The sequence below is a fragment of the Aedes albopictus genome, chromosome 2, assembly GCF_035046485.1.
Source record: "Aedes albopictus strain Foshan chromosome 2, AalbF5, whole genome shotgun sequence".
In the NCBI taxonomy this organism is placed as follows: domain Eukaryota; kingdom Metazoa; phylum Arthropoda; class Insecta; order Diptera; family Culicidae; genus Aedes; species Aedes albopictus.
This window is the reverse complement of record NC_085137.1, coordinates 2357846-2382845: the sequence shown is the minus strand read 5'-3', so window position 1 is coordinate 2382845 and position 25000 is coordinate 2357846. Positions and strand designations below refer to the sequence as shown.

At 36.3% G+C, this 25000-nt stretch overlaps 3 protein-coding genes across 5 annotated transcripts in view; 1 reads left to right on the top strand and 2 right to left on the bottom strand.

Moving 5' to 3' along the window:
- LOC109420451 (dynein axonemal heavy chain 2) overlaps positions 1–3936 on the bottom strand; it is a 9287-nt gene extending 5351 nt beyond the window's left edge. The window contains exons 1-4 of the mRNA XM_019694801.3: positions 3804–3936; positions 3035–3742; positions 2515–2972; positions 2323–2453 (exon numbers count right to left, since the gene is read on the bottom strand). Of these exons, the coding sequence (XP_019550346.3) occupies positions 2323–2453; positions 2515–2972; positions 3035–3742; positions 3804–3879 (1373 nt within the window). The 5' untranslated portion in view covers positions 3880–3936. The remainder of the gene's footprint in view (positions 1–2322; positions 2454–2514; positions 2973–3034; positions 3743–3803) is intronic.
- A 713-nt stretch (positions 3937–4649) lies between these two features.
- The window catches only part of LOC109411753 (sulfotransferase 1B1), a 155783-nt gene continuing 135432 nt past the window's right edge, over positions 4650–25000 (top strand). Inside the window, exons 1-4 of one of the 3 annotated variants that reach the window (XM_019685358.3) lie at positions 4650–4824; positions 4882–5242; positions 9962–10141; positions 10198–10843. In XM_019685358.3, the coding sequence (XP_019540903.3) occupies positions 5091–5242; positions 9962–10141; positions 10198–10843 (978 nt within the window). In that variant the 5' untranslated portion in view covers positions 4650–4824; positions 4882–5090. Of the gene's footprint in view, positions 4825–4881; positions 5243–9961; positions 10142–10197; positions 10844–25000 lie in introns of those variants that run through there. The other 2 variants (XM_062848999.1, XM_029864335.2) reach the window with 2 other exon arrangements.
- LOC134287342 (muscle-specific protein 300 kDa-like) lies at positions 10832–23702 on the bottom strand. The gene is made up of 8 exons (XM_062848998.1): positions 17673–23702; positions 16968–17528; positions 13451–16344; positions 13103–13138; positions 12365–12997; positions 12167–12299; positions 11401–11450; positions 10832–11294 (listed from the first exon to the last, which is right to left on the bottom strand). The coding sequence occupies exons 1-8, from the start codon at positions 23613–23615 to the stop codon at positions 11060–11062; spliced, it is 10485 nt and encodes a 3494-aa protein (XP_062704982.1). The 5' UTR covers positions 23616–23702; the 3' UTR covers positions 10832–11059.

The following is a 25000-nucleotide window of genomic DNA, read 5'->3' as shown; positions in this document are numbered from 1 at the left end:
CTATCTATATATATAAAAATGCAGTGGCATACGTGGGACCGCGCATAACTTACGAACGGCAGGTCCGATTTTGATCGTCTTAGTTTTGTTCTGTTAGTTTTTATCCAAGGAAGGTTTATTAGGCAAAAAACATGGAGAAATTAAGAGTTTTTGAAAATCGATCTTCCATACATTTTGACCGGGGACTTGGTCTTGGCTAGAAATTTGAAACGTCAAAAAACGCAGTAGGCAAGACAAAGTTTGCCGGGTACAGCTAGTTTACTCGGAATTCTCGTAAATTGAATGATAAAACGTGTCAGATAATTATTAGGGGGATTCACTCAACAGCGTAAACTGATTAAACTGATTAAACATCGCGATCACCAAGGCAAACTTTGATTCTTTCACTCGCAAAATCATGAAACATTTCAAATAAGCAGAAAATCATGGCTTACGCAGCAATTTAATCTGTTTAGTGAGTACCCCTTTTATATTATTACACACCATTAAAAGGGGGATCAAGTATCCCTTTTTCAAAATACGGTATATCCTTAACAATTTAAGGAAATCTTATAATTTCCAATACACAATATTCATTAAAAATGTAAGAAAACTTGAAAAGAAAATGTACAGGAAGCTTCTGGAGTTATTTTCTCTTTAAATTTTACATGTGCTCAAAAGGGGATCAATTGTGACCCATTTTTGAAAAATACATCATAAGACATGCCTCCATAAAAACACAGTTTTGAAAACTTTAACAATAATTTAAAGTCCTTCTGTTGTGTATAAACTTGCAATAGATGTTTACCTTCCATTCTTTACGAATAATGGATCTAGTTTTGTGTTTTTTCTTAATGTTACAGGCAAATTAAGAAAAAGGGGTCAAGTCTCCCCAATCTCCCCTACAGTTCGTTTAGGTGATATTACAACGATTCACGCATTGATGGTCAGATTTTCCTCTATAACTCACAAACACGATCGTAAAATTCAAATATTTAAAATTTGCATAAATATAATAAGCTGAACATTTAGTTCTCATTGAAAAGATTTGTTCAAATTGAGATGAAGCAGACCATATTTATTGTGGATATGTAGTCTGACCATTGTGTATTAACGTGGATCATAGAGGTCGTTTTTTTTTGCAGATCAAGGTTGTTTGGTCCCATTTCGAATCTTGAATGACTGTGCCTACATTTTGCGCATCGCATTGCATCGGGATTTTATATGGAAAAACTTACCGCGCTGCCATAGTGCCGCGTGAAAGTGAGAGTGAGAGTGCGCGTCCAAAGGATTTTCGTGGATTTGCTGTTGTTGATATTCTTCTTTGCGGTTTCGCACACGCGCACTCCCACTCTCACGCGTAACTATAACGGCGCTCTTACTTTTTTGCATTTTGCTTATAAAAAAAAATAAAATTATTCTGATAGTATGTAACTGATGTTGTTAAGGTATAGCCTCAGATATCCTAAAAACATTCAGGAATACCGCAAAGCGATATGTGTTATAACCTAATGATCGTTTGGTGGTGCTTAACATTCAAAATGCAAAGGAAAAACATCAATAATAAAATCTCAATTTTTGACAAGCACTGCCAAAGGTATAACTTTTTCTACATGCTCGGATCGCTGTGCGGTCTTCGAGAGAGCTTTTCGATAAATCCTTGGCTATACCTCAAGGACAAACGTCTTGAAATCCCGCTTCAACAGTGCATCAGAACTTCAGACGCACAAATCTCATGAAGCAAGCATCAAACAACAATGCATTTTATTATTCTGTTCTTGCTCACCTGTAATAAGCTTAAAATGAGAAGCTCAGATGAGCTGGTTTTGTTTGTGAAGAGATTTGTGCCCTCGAAATCGTGAGTAGATGCCAAAGTCGGCCATTGTGGCGGCCATTTTGGAATTCTAAAAAGTTTGTCTTTAACCGCGATGCGCAAAATTTTTGCCAAAACATTCATGCCCAATTTTTTTTTTTTGAATCTCAAATGGCACTAAAAAAGCATTCATTTGATTGAAGCTGATCAATTTAAAAATTTCCCATGAAACGTTCACCCACTCCATTGTGTATACTCTGTAGAATTTGCTGCCGTAACCAGGGTAGTTGATCTTTATAGTTGTACTGTAAATGATTATAGGGTATTGTTTCCCTTATTAGGCATGTGACTCCCATTTTCATCCTACGAAAAACAAAGGTTTGAAGCGCTGTTTGTTTTATTTCCTCTTTTGGAATTTTTTGTTAGAAAAAAGTACGAAATCAATCGTGTGTTTTCGAATAGGATAAATTTGGGAGCGTGAGATTACTGGTGGCGCTCATATGGCATAGGTATGTAAACGGAATACGTACTTTCCAAATATTGTCATTGCGTGGCATATTTCCAGCGTGTCGTAAAGCCTCTGCATAAACGCATCGATCCTATTGAAAATAACAGCGTATTCCAGTTTCCATGTGAAAGTGTCCTTAAAATGCTCGATCATCTGTTGTGATAATTTAATAATGGAATTGTTATTCACATTATAATGTATTACATTGACTTACTTCTTCGTATATTATTTTATATGACTCACAGCAATTTATTTTGATGTTACATACTTCTATACCGTATAAAGGTGATCCAGAAAGAATCTTTTCTATGTCTATGCTCTGTCTACAGCAGGATACAATCTCATTACTCAAGTACAGGAATAACTTAGTGATGCACTCATCTTGACGAAGGTGAGAAGAGTCTTCTCCAATGAATCGTATTATGTGCATTACATATATGAGCTGCGAGCAGAGATCATCCTCATTATCAAGTGAACGAATAGCGAAGCAAGGATCAACTAAAAGTTTCAAAAACGGAATATTCGATTCAGCTACTTCAATTTCCTTCATCAGCTCATTTAAGACATCTCTCAATGGTTTAGTGTATAAAGATTGGGCTAGATCAAGAATTTCCAAAATGTGCTGTATGTTAATATTTTTAAATTGACTTTGTATAGCGCACAAGATTTCATCTAAAACAGAGTAAATATTGATGACTATGTTATACAATAAATTTCTATAATCCTAAACTTACGGCGATAAATCCAAAAATCGTATTCATCAGACGGACAGATGAGATCATTGGGGACAGAATGCTGCGTGTCGTTGATAGTTGAACGGATTTGGCTGGTCCACTCAATAACGACTGCTTCCAATCGCTTGATTGTTGCACGGTTCAAGACAACTTCCTGAACATTCATGTCAGATCCTTCCCGTGGTACGTACAAGAGAGTGAAGCCAGAGAGTTTATGATGGATATCAGTTAAAAATGTCATGAATGTGTTGTATGCAGCTAGAACGTGCGATTTAACGTCATCCGACCACTCTGTGTTTGATAGCATTAGCGGTCCATATACTTGCTCCAGCGTGACCAATAATGACCCTTCGATGTCATTATGCAGTGTTCCGAACATCAGGTCATCGTGAAAACGTTCAATTACGTTGAATAGCTGATCTGGCTCGCGCATGAAGTACATTAGATCGTCGAAAGTGCATTTTGGAAACGAAAGTGAAGCAGAAAGAATGTCCCCATCGTAATAAATGAACATTAACGGATAATTGGCGTCAATCAGCCAGAGTTTGATCACTTCAGCCACTTCATCGTTGAAATCGTTTGAGTCATAATCGAATAGATATATCATGTTACGAATAAATCCCACTAATGTATCCAAATCTTCATCGTTATAAGCCGGTTTGTCTGCTTCCTCTTCCGCAATCGGAAGTACTTCCTCAATCCTTTTTCCTATGAAGATATGCGTTACTCAATATGAGCATTGCAATAAGTTTTCATTCGTTCTCCTTACCTTCATCACTAGAGTCCGAAAAGCTGGATAGTTCACTGACATTATCAGGTATATTTTCCGCTGTATTATCTGCCATTATGAATTCGATTCGATGCGTGCGTCCACTTGGTGAAGTTTTAAATTCGTTTGAATTGATTGAAAAAATAACATCAAGCTACCTCTAGTCGTTACCATGCAACGTTGCTAGGTTGCTAGCGAAGGTTTATTATTCGTATGAAGTCATGGGCCTGACTAGCGTTGTAATGGTATTGCATGTAGTGCAAATTTCTGTCGAAATTTCTATAGTTATATTAGAAGAATTAATCAAATCATTCATTCGAGCTACATCATCCGTAACTGAAATGTACGACATCAAAATAATCATTCTTCTGTTTCAATTGTTCGGTTTGCATAATACGTTTGTCCACGCTACTGGAATAAGTTTCTCCAGAAATGCTAATCTTCCATACGACCCATTCAAAGCCTTTTCCTTAAGAATTTGGGTTTGTTTGGCTTCTGCAACTTGTGTTGTTCATATGGTGAAAATTGTATTCAGTTTGAGCCTCATCAATGAGATAGAAGATCGGTTTACCTCAACACTCGCTCAGGGTATTAAATGGTATAACATGGACATGCATTGGAATGTAATGTGGAATTATATCCAATATTTTCATTCATGTTGTGGTGTTAATTCCTATAAGGATTGGGAAAATATCATGTGGTCAAACATCAACGAAGAACAATATTTCTTAAGGTAAATAAATGATTAACCATTATTGCGCTTCTTGACGATAATATGTTTTACAGATTGAAACGGGAGAATATGTCCCTTGTACCATCCAGTTGCTGTTTGCATCCAGGGCATCCAGGGATATTGTGCCGGACTACCTCAATGGTTAATAGTAACTCAAGTCTGATCGAACTCTCTGCATATAATCAAAACAATATCAACAGAAATGGTTGTTTGCATGCATTAATCTGGCGAATAACCGGGATTTTTCAAATAACATCATTGCTGAGTATAACTGAGATTATTGTTCAGGTATGTCATTTGTAACACATTTTACTCAGCCCTACTCAATATGCCTTACATTTACAGTTCGTAATCTTCATTTTTATCAGAGAAGTGTTTGTTCGTAATCGTCTGTACTGACGAAATACACACAGCTACGGTATTCTGCATACGACTCAGCATTTGCTTAGAGATTAAAAGCAAATACATACCCGCAAGATTGTGCCTCCAGTTGTTTTCTCTGTTTTAATGAAAGTCAACTCAGTTTGCACCAGCCAGCCTAAATAGAAGGAATCATGACTTTCGAATACCTTGAGATAAAAGATCCGGAATACCTACAACATCATATCGAAAACGGGGAGCTAGATTACTTACTGGTAAAGAAAAAGTCGTTTGAGGATGTTCCAATGGAGTCGTGGGATCCACCAGCCTATTGCTTTACAGACAGGTGAGTGTTCTAAAAGTTATATGCAGAATAGGCGTGTAATAGCGTGAGCCAGTGATTCCCAAAGAGGGTGAAATCGCCTAGGGGCGAAAATTACATCAAAGGGGGAAAAATTTTAAAACTAGTTATTGGGGGGGCGAAAATTCCAACAAGTGCACGATTTTCAAAAGCTGCTGAATAAAAATTAAATCAGCCATAAATATCTTCTGATTGATTGTAACAAATTTCCAAAAGTTGCTTTCTCTTCTCAGTATTTTTTGAAAGGTTCATTATTATTTTCGCAACATAAATTATATGAAAAGTTTGAAATTACAAATTATAGAATGAAGTTAAAGCAACTGGCTTAAATTCATTAGTTCACGTTATTCGCTGAGACAAGGGTGGAAATTTAGACAAAAAATCACGATATAGTAGGAAAAAATCTTTCCCTTTCTGTTATTTTGAATTTTTTTTACCAAGAAGTATTGATAGGTTCTTTTTTTCAATTGATGCTTACTTTCGATTGATGTTGATTGTGCAAATTTGGCACAATAAGACATATGGTTTGATACGATATATTCGTGATCTTCAGACGTGTTTCAAGAAATATAAAACTTTACCGTTAACGTTGAAGATTTCGTCATTGATATCATCGTCATCATTGAAATTTCGAAAGCAGTTTTCTCGTTCAAAACACAGATGTTCGTTATGCAAATGTATTCACTGTATTCCAGATGAAGAATGGATAAATACATTTTCATAATACATATTTATATTTTGATGACGATGATATCAATGACGAATCCTTCTACTTCAATGATTTGATACAATATGTTCTCAGGAAAGCTACAAGTTCACTAATATGTGCAAAAGTTTTTATCGGACAGTTTTTAAAACATTTTGATTTTTTTCCAGAGGTTGTCAAGATTTGTTTTGGGATATTCTGATAGAACTAAAATAAAAACTAAAATCTTATGCTTTGGTTTTTTTTTTGTAGATTTTGCAAATATTTCAATTGCAATAGTTCATCATCTCCAAATGACATTTTTCGCCGACATCACTATCATAGTGAGATTTGAGCATCTTTGAAAACTTTGTGTTGCTTACATGGCTAAGAACTTCAAAATTTATGTTAAATTTCCGGGGAAGTTTTTCGGCATGGCAGTCATCAAACGCAATCAAACGACTAAATATCGTTCTTCATCCGACGTTTCGGTGTTTATTACGCCTTTTTCAGAGAATTAGAACTCGCAATCGTTCCCTTTTTTTTTTATTAATGTGTATTTTAACTTAAATGCTAATTCTACACTCAAGCAATCGTTCTCGTTCTGCGGGCTAGGTTGCGATTGCGAGTTCTAATTCCCTGAAAAAGGTGTAATAAACACCGAAACGTCGGATGAAGGACGATATTTAGTCGTTTAATTGCGTTTTATGACTGCGAAGCCGAAAACTTCCCCAGTTATAAAGAATTTCAGTCGATAGCGCTCTACGATATGTTAAATTTCGTAATCCAAAAATGCTTTTGCAACTAATTTTGCAACTGTTTCCTTATATTCGGTGAATTAATTACGAAAACAATCAACTTTCGATAAAGCTATATTGCTTGTAAAACTTTTGAAGTTTCTATCAGAAAATCAAGAATGCCTTTTAAATCTGATCATGGAACACTTTCACATTTTATTTTCTTAGTAAGTGTAGTAAATTAGTAAAATGTATTTAAAAAAATACATAAAGAAGTTACATTTCCAAAAAATTATAGAAAAATATGATATTGAATGTTAGTTACGATATGTATTGTATTTCAAACTGCTAGCAAAATGATAATAATGATAATTTGTGGTAAAAGATCTTGGTGCGTTGTGATATTTTGGAAAAATTTCAGTAAATGTCGAAACAGCAGATAGTTTGGAAGATCATACAATCTTTGGGAATCGGAGATTTAGCGTAATAGCAAAGCTTAAGGTGTCATAATGCGTCACCAAGTTTTCAAACAAATCATTGACTTTTTGCTTTTCAATGATTATTTGCCTCGCGTTTTTGAAGTGATAAAAAACTGTCAATTCTGCAGCAACGCAGCTGAAAAAGTATCGTCGCAATCACTGCGAGTGAGCATATAGGATGATACTTTTTCATACGAATATTTGCTTTGGGGGCAGAGAATTATCACTTTGAAATTTCGAGCCACATATCCAACATGGCTGCCGATGCTGATGATGCCGTAAAAAGCCTTAAAATTTTGTTTAAAAAGTCAAACTGAGGGGGGCGAAAACTTATGTTGCCAGCTTCACACGGAGAAAAAAATAAAGTTATGTCAATCATATTCCGGTCGCGAACAAGCATATTTGTGCACTGACTTTTATATAATCCTTTTTTGAGATTGTATTACGCATATTACCATAGGGCGAAGCATAACAGATGCTTGAAATGATCAAAATTGATGAAGTGATTAGAGTAACAAAAATGGTTGGCTCAATCATATTATGCTTACATCAACAATATTTATTGTTAATGATTTGACAGTTCGTTTATTATCGTGGTAGATTCAAGCACGTTTGTACTTGACTTAACCCTAAACTTGATGCTCAAACTAACTATTTTGGATGGTTGTTTTGAGCACTCGCAAAAATTCGTTTAAATGAGGTTATGTTGCATTTCTAGAATCAAGAAAATGTTTTAATAAACATTTCTATAATGGTTGTCTTTAGTGTAATATGTTCTAATTGTAACACATTGTACTAAATATCACCATTACAGAAATGTTTAGTTAGCAAAAACGTTTTTCTTATATATTCTTTATTTTCACAAACGAGCAACAAAAAACTGACTTTACTTTCCACCCTAAAGTTGATCGCTGCCGTTTATTACAATCCCACCCTTTTCGCTAGCTGGTGAAAAAACTGTCTTCAGAGTCACTTCTGGCGGCAACGACCCGGAAGAGCAGGCCACACAGGGCGTAGTAATTGGCCAAGAATATGATTTGCTTGTGGCAGGCTTCCAGGAATTTCACCAGCGCAGAGGCATTATCGTCGCTTCGGCCCTTCAAGAGCTCTCTGGTCACGTCGTCCGTCATTTGGACCTTCGGTGGGGTGAACTCTCCATAACATGACCGGCCACTACTGATCTGCTAAATCATGCGATGGCGCACCAGCAGACTGTCGTCGATGACGAACTCCAGTGTTGCGCTTCTCCAGCAGGATTCATGTTTCTCGGCTTGCAAAATGCCCGGAAGAATCCATCCTTGCACTACGATTTATTATACTGATTACAAAATAAAAACAAAACGACAATATCGTCATCGTCTCTTTGCAATACCGCCACCATGATGAAGAATTACAACAGCCAGAAGGCTCGGTTGACACGGGTTCAAGCAAGGCTTTAAGTAATGCCATATAGGGTAAATCGGGGTAATTTGGCCACCTTAAGCAAAAGTCGATTGAATATGCAGAAAACAACGTTGAATCTCTCGCACATCGTATGGTCAGAATGTTTCTGACAATACTATGCGAGTTGCATAAAAATATCATAGTCTTATCGCGTTTAAATGCCAAAAAATGATTTTTGAAAAAAGTGTTTTTTTTGCGTCGATTTTCAACCGTCGGGGTAAATGAGCACCCTATTTTCAATGAAGAATTTATATCGCCTAATGTAATACAAACTTAATATGCTTCGCTTGATATTGAATCATATAGTATCTACTTGAAGTATACAGAAAACTAACTAATTTGAAAGCTATCTAAAGTATTTAAACAAGAGAAGTCTAAAGAAATGTTTTTGTTCAGCCCTCGTCGGGGTAATTTGGCCAACAACTTTAAATTTTATTTTTCTAATTTACTATGAGACTAGATTATTTCATTCTAATGTTTCAATTGCTCCAATATCAGGCCAGTATTTGAGCTCCTTGGTGGATTTTCAAAAATTACTAGATTTAAGGTGATTTTCCAGTGGTGCTCAAATTGCCCCATTGGCCAAATTACCCCGACTACCCATATGCTTGGTTGAAGCATTTGATGGTTGGTGTTCAATATTGTTGATTCAAACGAACCATATGCTTGATGCAGACATCAAACCATTGTGAATCAATCATTTTAAGCAATTATACCAAGAATGTAATCGAAGCTTGAGAGAACTATGGAAAAAGTTATATTAATCAGACAGTATTTCTGTCCGTGCAAGGGGACGATAGCTCCGACAAGTTTGGGAAACACTGTAAGCACTGTACAATATATATATATATATTTTTAATGAGTTTCAATTCCTGTAGACTTTCTGTTTTATAGGTACTGAAATGAGTTGCATAATGGCTCTCAAAAAAGAGGTGCAGTATATTTGGCGCCACTTTCAAATTCCTATTGCACGTTTGATTTAGGTCGATTTATTTATTTTTTTGTTTTTAGTTTTGAACGGGAACCTGGCCTAGACACGATAAAAAAAGCAATAGGAACGACAAAGTTTGCCGGGGGAAAGATAATAAATAAATAAATATTGCCAATTTTATTTTATTCCTGCATCTTCCACGTAACACATGAGGAAAAGAAAAATTTTGAAATTGTGTCTTAATCATAACACCACAGTAGACCCTCTTACTTCTCCTATAGCAATACGTAATTTATAAATGATCCCATGTTTTTCATACATCTTAGTACTATGAATTTCATTTTTTTCGATAGATTCAAAAACTATGAGGATGTTATGAAAGGTCCAATTTTTCCATACATCTAAGTAATATGAATTTTTTTTTTATAGATTCAAAAACTATGAGGATGATTTAAGTAACTTCAACGTGAAACCTGATGATATCTGGGTCGCATCCTATCCAAAAAGTGGAACAACGTGGTGCCAAGAGATGGTGTGGCTGATATGCAACAATTTCAATTACGATATGGCAAAATCACAGTCTTTGAGAACGCGATTTCCTTTTCTGGAGTAAAATGCAGTTACCTGTTAATTGAATTAAATAATTAGAGTTCTGTTTCTTGCAGGGTCAGTTTGATACATGATCTACCAGATGGCAAAAATTCGTTCGAAATGGTGAAAAACATGACATCACCAAGGTTCATTAAGACTCACCTACCGGTATCTATGCTACCAAAACAATATTGGAGCGTGCTTCCGAAGACTGTTCATATACGCAGAAATGTGAAGTCTGTCGCTGTTTCCTACTACCATCACTCTAAAAATATCTTCTATCTAGGAACGAAGGAACAGTTTATAAGATCGTTTATGAAAGACTTGCAATTTTATTCTCCTATTCATAGTCACGTCATCGGTTACCATTCTCTAATAGGGCTTGATAATATTTTATATTTGAGCTATGAAGACATGAAACGTGATCTTAAGGGTGAAATAACCAAAGTTTGTTCCTTTTTTGGAGTTGACTGTAGTGAGGATCAGTTGTATTCATTATGCAAACATTTGTCTTTCGATTCCATGCAAGATAATGTTGCATGTAACTATGAAGAGGCAAACGACACAACTTGGAAAACCAAACATCCAGATGAAAGATTCATCCGCAGAGGTGAAATTGATAGTTGGAAAACTGAATTGAGTGCTGAACTTTGTCAGGATTTGGATGACTGGAATGAGAAATCCATTAAAAACAAACACTTTAGAGGGTTATTCTGTTGAATCTTGCTTCAAGATTTTTATTTAGATCGTTATGTTTTTCAATCATTAGTACTTTATTTTGGATGGAATAACAATATATTCTATTCTTTTTAGCTTGCCTTTTAAAATACAGGTATGGTAATTATATAAAAAGAGTGACAAGTGCCTGATGGTAACTTTTATTCAGTTGCGTATCCTATATGGTTATGATACTGGAGTATATTGCACGTGATAATCCTATATTGGTGGTGGGCCATTTGGATAGCGGAGCATTGGCTCGAGGCTTCTAGCAAAGTTGTTGGTAAACGAACATGAATAATCTTCACCATGGGGCATTAAAGTAGCAACACCTAGCAGTAGTAACAGCATTGCTTGTATGGGAAGAGATGCGCGTAGTACGCGGCCCAAGAATCGATAGCTTCTGGTCAATACTGTTGTATTTATGTGATCCCCGTCGTCTGCATTCCGTGCACTGAAAAAGCAATGTATAAATTAATTCCTAGAATAGTAATTGGCGTAATAAAAATTGAAGCGTCGTAGAGTAAGTGCAATAAATAAAATAAATACTAGATAATTACTTTGCATCATGTGCTGCTACTTGTGAGAACGATCCGCTACTCTCTTGATTCTACGTAAAAAGAAAAAGGAAAAAAATATTAACACAAATCAAATTTCTGATATAGTGCGTCAATTCTACTAATATTAAAATCTTGTTAAAAATCATTACACTTTTTTTTCTAATTGTCTACTATAAAGTGTCACTGTTTAGGTCCAGGTCCAGATCCAGGTAAATATAAATTGAACGCATTACAGTATAAATTTGCATTGCTCTGATGAGTGATAATAGTTATTAAATGGGAAGTTTTCCAGCGCGAGTTGTACATTTACCCGTGGCTTGCCGAGTCGGATGAATACGACGAGTGCTGTAGAAATAGATTTTTGTGACAAGTTGCATACAACACTTTTCAAGAAGATGAGCATATGCACCCCATTGTGATTCATCGAAGGATTTCCAACCAAGTAAGCGATTCAATACGGCGCTATTTATGTGTCCTGTCCTTGAATGAATTTCAGCTGAGGCGTTGGACTGTAATCATAGTCACGGCAAGCCTCTAAGAAAACACGTTTTTCAGAAATTGTTATAACTTTGGTAATTACCTAGTACTAAATAGCCAATTTTTGCGTTACATAATTTGTGTACCGTGCCTAACTCGATAAGCCTCATTAGATAAATATATAACTCGTGCTGAAAAATTTACTTTTTTTTAACACGTTGCATAAATTACTATTATGGGAAAAATTTCCTGACTTAGTGTTTTCATAAATAATTAAGTTTATACATACCCCCTGTGTGCTATCAGCTCCAATTGTGATCGTGTCTAATAGTCTATCAGTACCAATCGCTGCAGCAATTTTCACTGTATACACCTCTACTAACCTACGAATCGAATGGAACCTTAACCTCAAATCTGTTAACCTGTGCAATGGAAGAAACAAACATTATTTAAGAAATTTGTTTTTTTTTTGTTTGTGCTCTCTCACTTGGCGTATATTTCATTGAATTTTTGAGACGTGCTCCCATCCAAGTATTTCGTCAACTGCGATGTAGTCTCTTGCAAGCTGACGATACGTGGCTCACATCGCACTAAATCGTTTCTTAGTTCCATGAAAATCTTAAATTTCCTCTCAATCACAGCCTTGTCCATCGTCAAATCAATCGGTTCCGACGTTTTTATTTTGTTTTCTGTTTGCTCCAGCCATATACTGAGCTCCGTCACAGTTCGGTGAAATTCTTTGTTTTCCATCAAAGTTCTGTGGAGCAGCGCTTGCCAATGGGATGCTTGATTGCATACTTTGTCCCAGCGCATATTGTTGTTTTGCAGACGTTCTCTTAGTTTTACAGCCTTTTCAGTATCTAGTGTGTGAGTAGCCAGATGCTCTCCAACGATGTTCAAAGACTTGATTATACTTTTATGACTATCCAGATCTAGTAGAAACTCTCGATGATCTTGTATGGCATCTTCTAGGGTATCAATATCGTTTGATGGCTGAGTATGTTGTGATCTTTGCGATGCCTCAGCCATTGACAACCATTGTTCGAGTCGCCAAAGATCATTGTCGATCTGTTGCCAGTTTCTATTTGTACATAATGGGCATGTCAAATAATCGTCGTTGCTAAAAATTGAAAGATTGAAAATTGAGATAATGAAAATGAGATCGAATAAAAACATTAAATTACAACTGATTTGAATGTCTGTGTTAAATGCATTTGTAACTTACTGTAAGCATATGATGTTGTAAGCAGCAGGAAACGGTCTGAGTACCCAAGTAACACACATGTTATATAAAAGTTACGACAGCGCAAGTTTTGGTTGTATAGAAGTTTATTTTACGTTATTTCAACACAATGTTGGAATTACGTAAAATAAACTTCTATACAACCAAAACTTGCGCTGTCGTAACTCTATTATAACATGTTTGTTGCTTGGGTATGAAAGATAGTGAGAAGCATATGATATAGGATTAGTTATAGATAGTAGCTGTTAATACAGACAAGAGACAGAGGAGCCTTAAAAATTACAATTTGGGATGGTGTCTATTTTGTGTCGAAAACAAATTACAACTTACCTCAGTTCTTCAAGTTTTTGCTGTTTTGTGTGCCATTCGGATAAATAAAGAGCATATTTATCCGATTCCTGCTTAATTGAGCTACTCATAGCTTCTTCTTCGCTGCAATTGCACTCTGATGTGAGAAGTGCATTTAGATGTTTAATTAGCTCGATAGAAGACTCGCAGGCGGCGGATGCTTTTGAGATCGTTTGCGTAGATGTCATGAAGTTACTAGCATTTATTTCCGAAATCGAGGATTTAAGTAATGCTAGATTTGATTTTGCTTCTGTTATAGCAGTTCGCAATTGATAGAGATAAGCATCCTTGGCAGTTAACGATAAAGGTGATAGCGTGTCAACTTGTACAGCATAATCTCTTTCAGCCTTTTCAGTATGTCCATAGTTTGTTTGATCCAACAATGAATCTAGAGTTAGTTTTATGTTGTTTGCTAATTGGTGATATTCCACGATCCGATTTTGAACTTCTTCGGACATTACACTTTTATCAGGCAATAACTCAATCAGAGAACTACCAAGTTCATCTTGCGCGTCAAAAAGATTAATCACATATTTTAGTTCATTATGCAAATCCCGAAGACATTTCAATTTGGTTTCCGGTGTTTGGACATCTGTTTCTTCTTGTAGGTGTTTAATGTTGGTGACTTTAACATCAATTTGCGTTAATGATACAATTATGTTTTCGTATTCTCTATTGAATGAAGCATATAAGTTACTGAGCTCTTCTATGCGTGTTTTGGCGGAGTTAAATTTCCAGAGCATCTTTTCCCATGTCACGAGCAAGTGTTTAGCTGTCATTGTGATGTTGTGCATGTTAGACCTTTCAACGCGGTCGTGTTTATTTAAAGAAATATACAATTTCCTTAGTATTTGTAGAATCGATTCTTGCGTTAATATATCAGCATATTTTGTGGATAGTTTCTGCAATATGTCACAAAGATTTTCATGGTCTTTCGCATTATTGGTTTGATTTTGTATGTCATCCAAGAATTCGGTTGTTTGATCAATCCAACTTTGATGGGAATCTGATATGCTTTGCAATTCAACCAACATGCTCCAAATTGTCAGTAAATCCTGCTTTCGTTTGCTTGTATCTATGCAAATGTGCTTCCACCTTATTTCCAAACTTTTGACAGTCTGGCTTATATACTTGCGATCAATATGTACGTTCCATGATTCCACATCCGTGAATAACATTTCACATAGGTTCAGTATCTCTGCAATGTTTCCACTATTACCTTCAATCGAACGCTGTAACTTTTCATAATCATCCAGGAGCTTATCAAGGCAGCCTTTTTCAATGTTTTCGAATATTAGTGGTTGTTTCAATTCCCATTCAGTCTCTGTCATCCATATTTTAATTTCATTGATTCTCTGCTCCAATAAAATAGCGGTCGAACTAACCTCAGATATTTTTTGTCTTCGATCTTGACAATGCCTTATAAGCTTAGACCATGCTTCGTTCAAAATTCCATGTTTAGAACTTATTTCCATTTGTATATCGCCAGGTGGTAACGCTTTCATTAAATCATTACCGATCGCGTTAAACCAAACTACTTCAGATTCTTTACAAGATACTTCTTGTAACAGCATATCCTCGATGGATTTGATAAAGTTTGCATCCTCTTCACACATTTCATATTTATTAGAATCATTGAGACGCTTTTCAAACTGGCAAATCCATTCCATAAGTAGATTATAATGATTTAAGAACAATTTTCGATTATGTGTTCTATCCTCCATTTGTTTGAGTAGCATTGAAATAGTGTTCTCTTGTTTTTCGAAAAGTTGCCACAGACTGGTAACTTTCTTGTGTATATGCTTTGCATCGAAAGGACTAATACAATACTGCAATTTCTCTTTTACACCATTGATCCTCATCAAATCTTCTTTAACACATACCAAACGTAATTTTTCATTTTTCAGCATGTTTAAATGATGTTGTGAGGTTACTGGGTTATCACGTTGTAAATTGCATAAGCACTGCTCCAGTTCAAGTAAATTGTCCTTGATGTGATTGCATTGAGTTTTGAAGTCACTTTGCAACTCCGACACACCCATCAGGAATATTCTCCATGTGTTCACGTTTTCCGCAAGCTTTGATATCCTTAATGTCGTACTGCTTTGTTCACTTTTTATTTCTGCATTTATTTCTTCCTCCGGTAGGCTTGATGTCAACTGAGCCACCACTCGGTTCATTTTGATGAGATCGCCTTCTAGCTCAGAGAATCGTGCTTGCAAGCTATCCACTTTAGTAATCAGTTTTGGAAGCTCTTTTATGTTTATGTATTCCATTTGAAGATTATGTTTTTCTGCTTCAATGTTTGCTGTCGCTTCTTGTAATGTCGTTCGTAATGATTTGAAATTTCGCCAGAGTCGCAAACATTCTTCAATTTTTTCACGATTTTCGTTGAGTTTTTGAATACAGTTGTAATGTTGCTGATTCAATGACTCATATAAATCTTCACTGCCGGACCTGAACTGGGAAATTTTCAATATTGATGTCTTCCATTGTCGAATTAGGTAATCTAAAACACTGTATTGATCTCGGAACTGTTGCAATCCGGAATAATCACTTGGAATTTTATGGTCTAAAAATGCTGCGGTATGAAGTAAGAAGATCTCCCAATATTTCAACATATAATGGACATCATTTTGAAGAACCATTTGTTGTAACAAATGTTGGTGTTGATGCAATGTGTCTTGCAGTAAGGCAAACGAAAGCGAATGCAAATTTTTGAAATCTGTATAAATGCAGTCGTCATCACTGGTATTAGGTTTTTGTGGGGCAACATTTTTCAAACAGGCTTCCGTAGCAGACAGGTTAAGCAAATTTGTCTCGAGATCCATAATCATGTCACCGTGTTGAGAATCCGGTAATGGGAGTTTCAAGTCCTGAAAAAAAATGAAAAATAAGTGAATTAGAAGAACTCATTACATTGTTTAAGAATAATCTAAACCGTTTATGTATTTTGAAATTGTTGACGTTGGTATTTTCCAAACTCGGTATAAGGCTTGCTTTTTTACTTGTCCAATCCAGCAAAATGCTAGAGCAGTTGCGACGCCCGATCAGTAAAAAATTTCACAAGTATATGTTATTACATGTTATTCATAACTTAAGTGCAATGTCTTGGGTACACCCGGTACACCAATCCGTGTAGTCCGTGTAGGGCGGCAAGGGAACGTAATTTTGGCAAAAGGTAGTGAAGCACCTAGTAAATGGAACGACAATAGGTTTCATGTTTTAGGTAATTTTGATAAACATTGGTTGTCGCATGTGAGGATACTTCGAGTTTCAACCACGGCGAGAATAACAATACCTGGCACTCTTTACATAATTTTTATATAAACGCCAAAAAATAGTATCAACTTCTGATCGGGTGTACTTACACCTCTTTTCGTGTGAATTCTAATTAATTCTCCGATTTTTATTTCATTCCACGAGTTTGTAGCATGACATATTTACACATGCAATTCATGTAAAGTTCTAAATGACAATGATTCTATCTGTATCTTACCTGTTGAATTCGCTTAACCATAGCATTCGATGATGCATAAGTTGTCTGTGCTACTGCTTTTTCTGCATATTTGCAAGTTGTTGTATTTATTTGGAATGTTAAATCTTCAGAAATGTCCTCCATCCTTCTGGCAAATTCATCAATCTCGGACAGCATAGTATCTCCTATGTTGAAACCGACCTGTTTGTTGATGTCTTCAATAAATTGTTTGAGCTTATTCAAATCTCTCTTTCGTTCAGTTACAGTCTCTTGACATTGTCTCAGCATTTGTAAATCATCGACCTCTCTTTGCTCGCATGATGTTGTACAGTTTTGTGAAATGCAGTCCTTCACACCTTCACATATATTATTGTAGTGGTCCCATAATTTTACTGCTTTTTCATAACGCTGGCAAAGGTCATGTAGGTTTTCTTGGGTGTTTTGCCAAAGTACAGTAATTTGTTCAACTGTTTCTTGAATTTCTATTGAAACACTCGGTTCGGATGTTTCTAATAGTGGTTTAGTAATGGTTTGTAAATCATCTATTGTATGTTTTTTGTGTTCGATTTCAACCAGAAGTGCCTACAAAATTGAAAAAAAAATGAATTAGAGTAATAAGTAACAACAATGCGCATCTGTCTGAATATAAACTTCAAGAGCTTAATAATTATAAACGTTGTCAATGCTGAAAGTTATATAAATATATACATATAAAACAATACTTACATCAAGTCGCTCGGTAGCTTTCAACAAACGATGGTAGTCTGCCGTCTCGTGCAGCTGGATTAAATCCATCATGAATTCAGTTTCTTGTATATGATTATGTATGGTCTCTAACTGCCGATGAAATTTATTCCATAGAACGAGCCGATCTCTTAACTGAGACATGTTACTTTCGCATTTTCGTTCAAGATCACTATGGATATTCTGAAGAATAGATAGATCTCTTTCGGTTTGCTGTGGAGAAATCGTCACCTTCAAATTCATCGGTAATGTATGCAGCATTTGTCTCAGTTTCATCAATTCACTCCAGGAATCACTTAATTCAGATTGGCATATTTTACAATCATCTAATGACTTTTCCACATCTGGTTTCTTTCCATTGATTCTTGAGCTGCATTCATCCAATACTTTAGTAATGTCTATGAAGTGTTTCTCTTGTGCCTTAATACCATTTTCAATGATTTCCAAACGTTTATAGAAGTTTTCAGCAGCTTCATGCTCTTCGTTGATTTGGTTTGAGACATTAGTTGAAATTTCAAAGAGTTCAGTTATTTTTTCAACGTTGAAGTCAGTTGCAAGTGCAATTTGACCGAGCTCAGAATCAATTAAATGAACACGCGTTTTCAATGTGTGTATTTTTTCTAGATAGAGACATAGATCTTCTGATGATTTGAGAACACCTTTCAAATCTTTGAAAGTTGAATTGATATCTCGTAATTCATTTTCAATAAATGTTATTTTATCAGCTGAAGTAGTAGACGACGTTTTTATAGAATTATAAACGTGATTCTGCATGTCAATTATTCTGGTTGCTACGGTTGTCCAGCTGTCTATCAGTTGATTATGTAGCTGACGTTGAAGTTCTTCATCAGCTATGCTGATAGTAGTCAGAGCATTATCCAATGAATTACATGAAATTTCATACACTTTCTTGTTCATGACTTCATACTGAGCCTTTACTTCCCAAAATTTGCGCATATCTTCAACTGATGTTTCCGCAAGATTCTGTGGGAGAGTTATTGAACTCAAATGTTTTTGAGCGTAGCAAACCCATTCGTGTAGTTTATCAGCTGCAGCATTATATCGATTCCAATGGTTTTTAAATTTTTGTAGTTTGATAAGATATAATGAAACTTCTTCTTTTAATGCAGTAACGACCGTTAAAGATTCGCTGCTCTCTTTTTCCAAAGTCGGTGCGCATATACATTCTTGCATAATCTTGGCAATCTGATTATGTTGTACCATTTTTGAATGATGCCATAGAATGTCTTGATGCAATGATTCATACAATTTTATGTACTGTTCGAAATCTTCAGATGATACATTTTGTAGATCTGGTACTCGTTGTTGTGCTACTTGTAGCCATTGAGTTTCATCACGCATTTCTTTTTCTAATACTGTCCATTTGGAAGCTGCTTGCGCCAACCGGGCCGCTCTGTCAACTGCCCGCTCCAGAATGATACTTGTTTTATTGTAAAGCGCGGAGTGCAAATCTGCATGTTTTGTTCGGGTGATTGGATCCAAATTCGACTCCAATGATTCTAGTATCATCTTGCAATGGCTTAAATTGACAAAGAATTTTCGATATCGCTGCATTTCCTCTTCCAGTTCCTTCAAACTATTCGTTGAAATTTCGTTATCAATGAAGTCAGCGGCAGCAGATGCAATTTCTTCAAACTCCAATAATGTTTGCTCGTATTCCTCAGCAAGACCAGTCAGTTGAAGTAGTTTATTGCGTTCTATGGTTATTGTTTGTTGGATTTTTCTTGCCATATGATCAACATTCTTGAAGTCTTCTTCAATGTTTGTATCCGCCATAGCGCTTCTTGAATTGCTTATATTTTCTAATATCGATGTTAATTTGTCCAAGCATTCGTTATTGTACATTTCATTTTCTTCTAAAACGTACAATTTTTCATTTATTGCAAGAGAATGATCTAACACAGCACTGTTGATTTTTTCATCTATATCATGCAACCGATTATTAGTTTGTTGTAGTATAGTTGATACATCGTGAACTTTTTCGGCAATTCTCTGATTCGTATCTTCTGCTGCTGCAAGGCATTTGATCAACTGTTCAATACCTCTTCTGGTGTGCTCTATACTCGCGGTAATGTTCTGATCCGAATCTATGTTATTCTCGGTAGTATATTTAGATAAACAGTTTAGTTTGTCCATAATGCAATGTAATTTGGCTCCATCAATGCGCTGTTGACGTGAACGCTCAGCATCATTCCATTGAGCTGTGTTAGTCAAGCCGACTAAAATTTCTTCTGCTTGAATGTTCATTTTTTCAAGCTCATCAAACAAGATTAGGTTTTGTAGTTCCAAATTATTTTCAGTTTGGTTCAACAAAGATTGCCATTTTTCGACATCAGTCGAACTATCCTCGTACGCTTCAGATGTAAACGGCTTGTAGAAGAAATCTGGGTGACGTATTGTACCGCTACTCGATTCTGACCATATTTTTGAAAGCATTGTTGCCATTTCACTCCATGGAACTATTTTCTCTTCAGCAAAACTTGTTTGTGCTCTTAATATAGAGAAATAATCAACGAGGCTTATCTTCCATAAATTATCTACGAAGATTTCATCAGTGAGCGGTTTATATGTAGTACTTTGCTTTGGATGATCAAACTCCACTTGAATTTGAACGTTCAGTGCATTTGTTGAATCCATTTTGTTGCTATCTACATATGTTTTTGTTATTGTTATAGGTTCAACATTATTTTCCCATTCAGGTACACTCAGCTCAGTTTTCACCTCAAGCTCAATGGGAATGAGGTTCGATTTCTTCCCCTTCTTTGATTTTGTTTTCTTTTTCTGTGGTTCAGATGTAGTCGGTTGATCTACTACGGCTGTTTGTGTACCTTGAATTGAGGTTTCCGTCGATTCAGTTTGAGCTTGTGCATCTGTTTTTTCTAATCGAATAGATGTGGTCTCTTCTCTATGATCATCAATTGTTGGTTCTGCAGATTCTTTCTGAAACGTTTCAACATCTACCGTTAAAGCATGAACAGGACTGGTTTGAATTTCAATTTCTGATACTGCATACGGCACCGCTGGAGATGATCCTTTATCTGCATAAGTCGATTCAGTAGATGTTTGCACGTCAACGACATCGATACTGGTTGTTTGTACAAATTCATTTTGTGCATCCGAAGGAGGTGCACTATCAATGGAAGATTCGATGAACCTTACCGGACTTGTTTGAACAGATTGGCGAGAGGTACCTATTCCCAATTCAACAGTTGAATCAATTATTTTGGCTAATATTGGTTCTACCAATTGGTTGAAATCTTCCGTTGTTTGCATTTCTGTTTCTGTTGTAGTAACAATTGTTGTTTGATTTGCAACATTACATGCTTCCGGTTTCGATTCATCTACCTCAATTGTTTCAGCCACAGTTGGCTCAGTTTGTACATCTTGTTCTTTTTGTTCCTTACTTTCAATAGGTACTGTTTGGGATTCGCTTTCTAAAGCATGAATCTCAGTTTGAACTTCTTTACAATCAACATATACCGATTGAGATATGATTGGCGATGTTTGTTTCGACAATTTAACTGTCTCGTTTTCTGGTGATGTCTGTATCGATTTTTGTTCAAAGTCGAGTGGTACCAATAAATTATCTGACGTGATAAGAGCAATTTCACGGTCAGCGTCATCTTCAAATGAATCTTTACGCACAGGTGATGTTTGCTGATGAACGTCTTCTACGTAGGTAGCTTCAATTACTTCAGTCGGGAGAACAATTTGACATTGCAATGGCGCTGTCAGTTCATCTGGATATCCTTCAATGACTTCAGTAGGATCTATTCTAATTTGATCAATATCCTGTTTTAAATCACTTTTTTCTGCATCGTCCTTTGGAATTTCAGATGGTACATCCGATTTCTGATCCTTATCTGCATCTTGCTTGCCCTTTTTCTTCTTTCGTTTTCTTTTCTTACTAGCATCATCATTTTCAGATTCTCCTTCCATGGCAGTTTTGTCCGCTTCATAACCTTTATCGATGTCGATATCACTGAGACCAGGAATCTTTTCCACTGCAATCGGTTCTTCAGTCACTGGAAGTATGTTCTTACTCGTTGCGTCCAATTCTACAAGACTAACTTTGATACTTTTGTCGGGAACGTAAGGCATATTCATGCTCAATATAATAGCACTTTGATCATCTTTCAATGATGATACATGAACTTGAAGCTGATTTTCACGTTCATCTTTTGTAATTTCACTATTGTCATGAGTTTCTTCCATATCGGGATGTCCAATGGAGCATTCTTGTAAGTTTGTTATTGCTTGTTCAACGTCTTGATTAAAGCTGCTCCTTTCGGGTTCATTTGCCTCATCATAATTAATTTCGCTCTTACGCAAATCAACTTGATTTGCTGGCAAATCAAGGGATTGTTGGCAGAGATTTGGTTCAATCGGTGATTTTTCTATTGACAACTCAACATGTGGCGTCTTTGGCGTTGAAATGGCATCTCCGCTTATCACTTCCTCATTCGCTGTGTCTCCTAAATGCAGCGGTAGGCAACTTGAATCTTCAATTTTATTTGTGTCAGTTTCAGAACTCTGAAGGTTTTCAGGCAAAATTAAAGTATTACTCTGTTCATCATCTGACACATGTTGTGATTTTGTTTCCTCCGTAGTTTTAATGAAGGGTAATACTGGTGTATTATACTCTGATCCTGTATTCATGTTACTGGGCCAGATATCAGGGATAATATCTGAATCTGATAAAGCAGCTTTTAGTGTAACGGTCGACAATGTTTTAACTGTGGTAACGGAAACGCTTGCTGGTGGTTCTTCAAGCTGAGGCCACACATCGTCTATTCCCGTGATTAATTCTTTGGGTAGTTCTGTTGTAGGGGAATATTTAGGCTCAGTGAGTTTTGTGTCAATATCATATATACGCTGCGTGCTTTCAATATTACTATTTGGTGAATCAACGATAGAAGCAATCAAATCTACTTTTTGTGCAACCGATTCTAATACCTGGGAGTCTTGTTTTTCTTCCGATGACACTCCTTCACTCTGTTCCATGACATCCATTACTTTGCATTGGATATCTTCCAATATACTTCCAACTACTTTCTGTGGTTCTGAATTATCGAATGTTTGTTCATCTGTAGTTTTATTGTCTGACATAATCAGTACACTGCTTTCGGGTTGGATTGTAGTAGTTACTAATGTTTTAGCCGCATCCGAAGATTCAATAGATTCGATAGGTTGGAAAACTTTCTTTAGTGTTATTTTCCTCGATCCATCCTTACTCACTTTGATTTCCGTTGTACTGTCATCAGGCTCCACGAATGTTGTTTCAAAGGTAGAAGTAGGAATATTTTGTAATGTGATCTCTGACAGTTTGTTTGATTCACCAAATTTGAGTGGCGTGTATTTGGCCTCCACAATAATGTCGTTATCAGATTCATTTGACGATATATTGCGAACATTTGAAATTTGAACAGTTTCTTCGCCTTCTGATATTGATTGGATAATAATAATGTTGTCTGTGGATCTTTCAAGGTTGGCTTGTGAGGAAGCTTCTTGATGTTTTGCTGGAATGTTATCTGTGCAGTCCATTGAGACTAATGGACTGGTTTGCATTTCATTATCCACCTTGCCTACGGCACTTGGTTCGATGAAATGATTGATGCGTTGAATATTGTCCTCTAATATTAGAGCTTTTTCACGAATAATCCTAATAATATTTGAAAAACTATTTCTCAGAGGTTCAGCTTTATCGCGAGTGTCATTATACTGAAGATAGTTTTCTGTCATCTCATATATTGACTTGGACTGATTTTCTTTCTCTCTCAAGTCCGTCAGCAATCTTTGGTTGTGCTGTAAAATTTCCTCAAGATTGCTCTTTTCTGGACTGGTGTCAAAATCCATTAGAAGTATAGATGTGGTAGCCATCCAATGTTCAATTTCTTCTAGCATCTTGAAGTACGTATCCAGTTTTGATTTTCGTTGTTCTCTCAGTTTCAATGATTGCTAAAATCAAAAAATAAAATTAATATTATCATGTTTATCTGCTGAAATGGAAGCTTGTGTAGTGCAAAACGAGCCAATTCTACATACGCGACGAACGTGCTATCGTTCGTATCCCAACGCTTACGTTTGCAAATTAATTACAACAATGTATCGCTCGCCAAATCGATATGAGCATACGACGGTTCGATCGAGACGACGACGACGCGTCGTCCGCTGACCTAAGCATAAATCACTCCAGGAAACTTCCATAAGGTTCTATGTAAACACATTGTATGATATACTTTTGGCAGTCTGGCTGGCCCTATAAAAGGGGTCTTCCCAGGCCGAATAAATCAGTTCAATTTGGTCTTCGGACCTCAACGCATAACGTCGTTTTTAATCGATATCACCGCCGAGTGTTGTAAAATAAGACACAGCGTTACATGGCGAACCGTGCCAAGTGGCCGAACCTTCTCCGAGGAAAATTCTGTGACTGTGTGATTCGTTAAGGAACGCTTGCTGAAATTTTCAAAGTGATTGCGTAACTCGTGATGGGAAAACAACAGTCCAAAACAACATCAATCAGCGGCGACCCACAAGTGAATATAGTGAACCAGCTAGAAGATCACAGTATCCTGCATGAAGAACATGCCATAAAATTGTGGATCCTTCTTGCTCTTAATATTATACAACTATCTGTGACTGCCTACAAATGGCACGCAAAACACGTCAGGCGCAGAGCTTTCGAAAAAGGATGCAAATCCTCAGAAACATTAAGCAAAGTTTAAAACATTGACAAAGAAAAATAAAGTGAAATGAAGAAAAATCGTACCTCAAATGTGCAGGCTTACCATGGCCTAATATTAGAAGAAGTAAGCCGAAAAAGAGAAGAACTCGTAAGAAAATTCGGACCAAGAAATGAACAACAAGTAAAAGGTGCACCGACAAGTGAACAAAAACTAAAAAGTGTAATTGAAAAAGTAAAAACCACACAAAAATCTACTGGACAAAAAGTGAAAAAAGATGGTATTGAATATATACCACTAAACGTCAACCGTTCAGACGAAAACATGCGCCAGTGGGGCGCACGCGTAAAAATACCAGTGGATGAGGTTAAAATGCTGGCTATGCAACTGAAGGCAAGCATTAAAACTCGAGCAACAAAAATAAGATACCAACGACCTAGCGACAATAGGGGCCGTGCCAGCTGGGTGTCACCTGATCCTGCTCCGACTTCAAGATAAGGTAAAATTAAACATGGAAACCTCCTTCAATTTACCTCATAGAAGATTTTAATTAATTTCAATGGACGAATTTTTCCAAATAAATGAAATTTCTAATAAATATTTGGA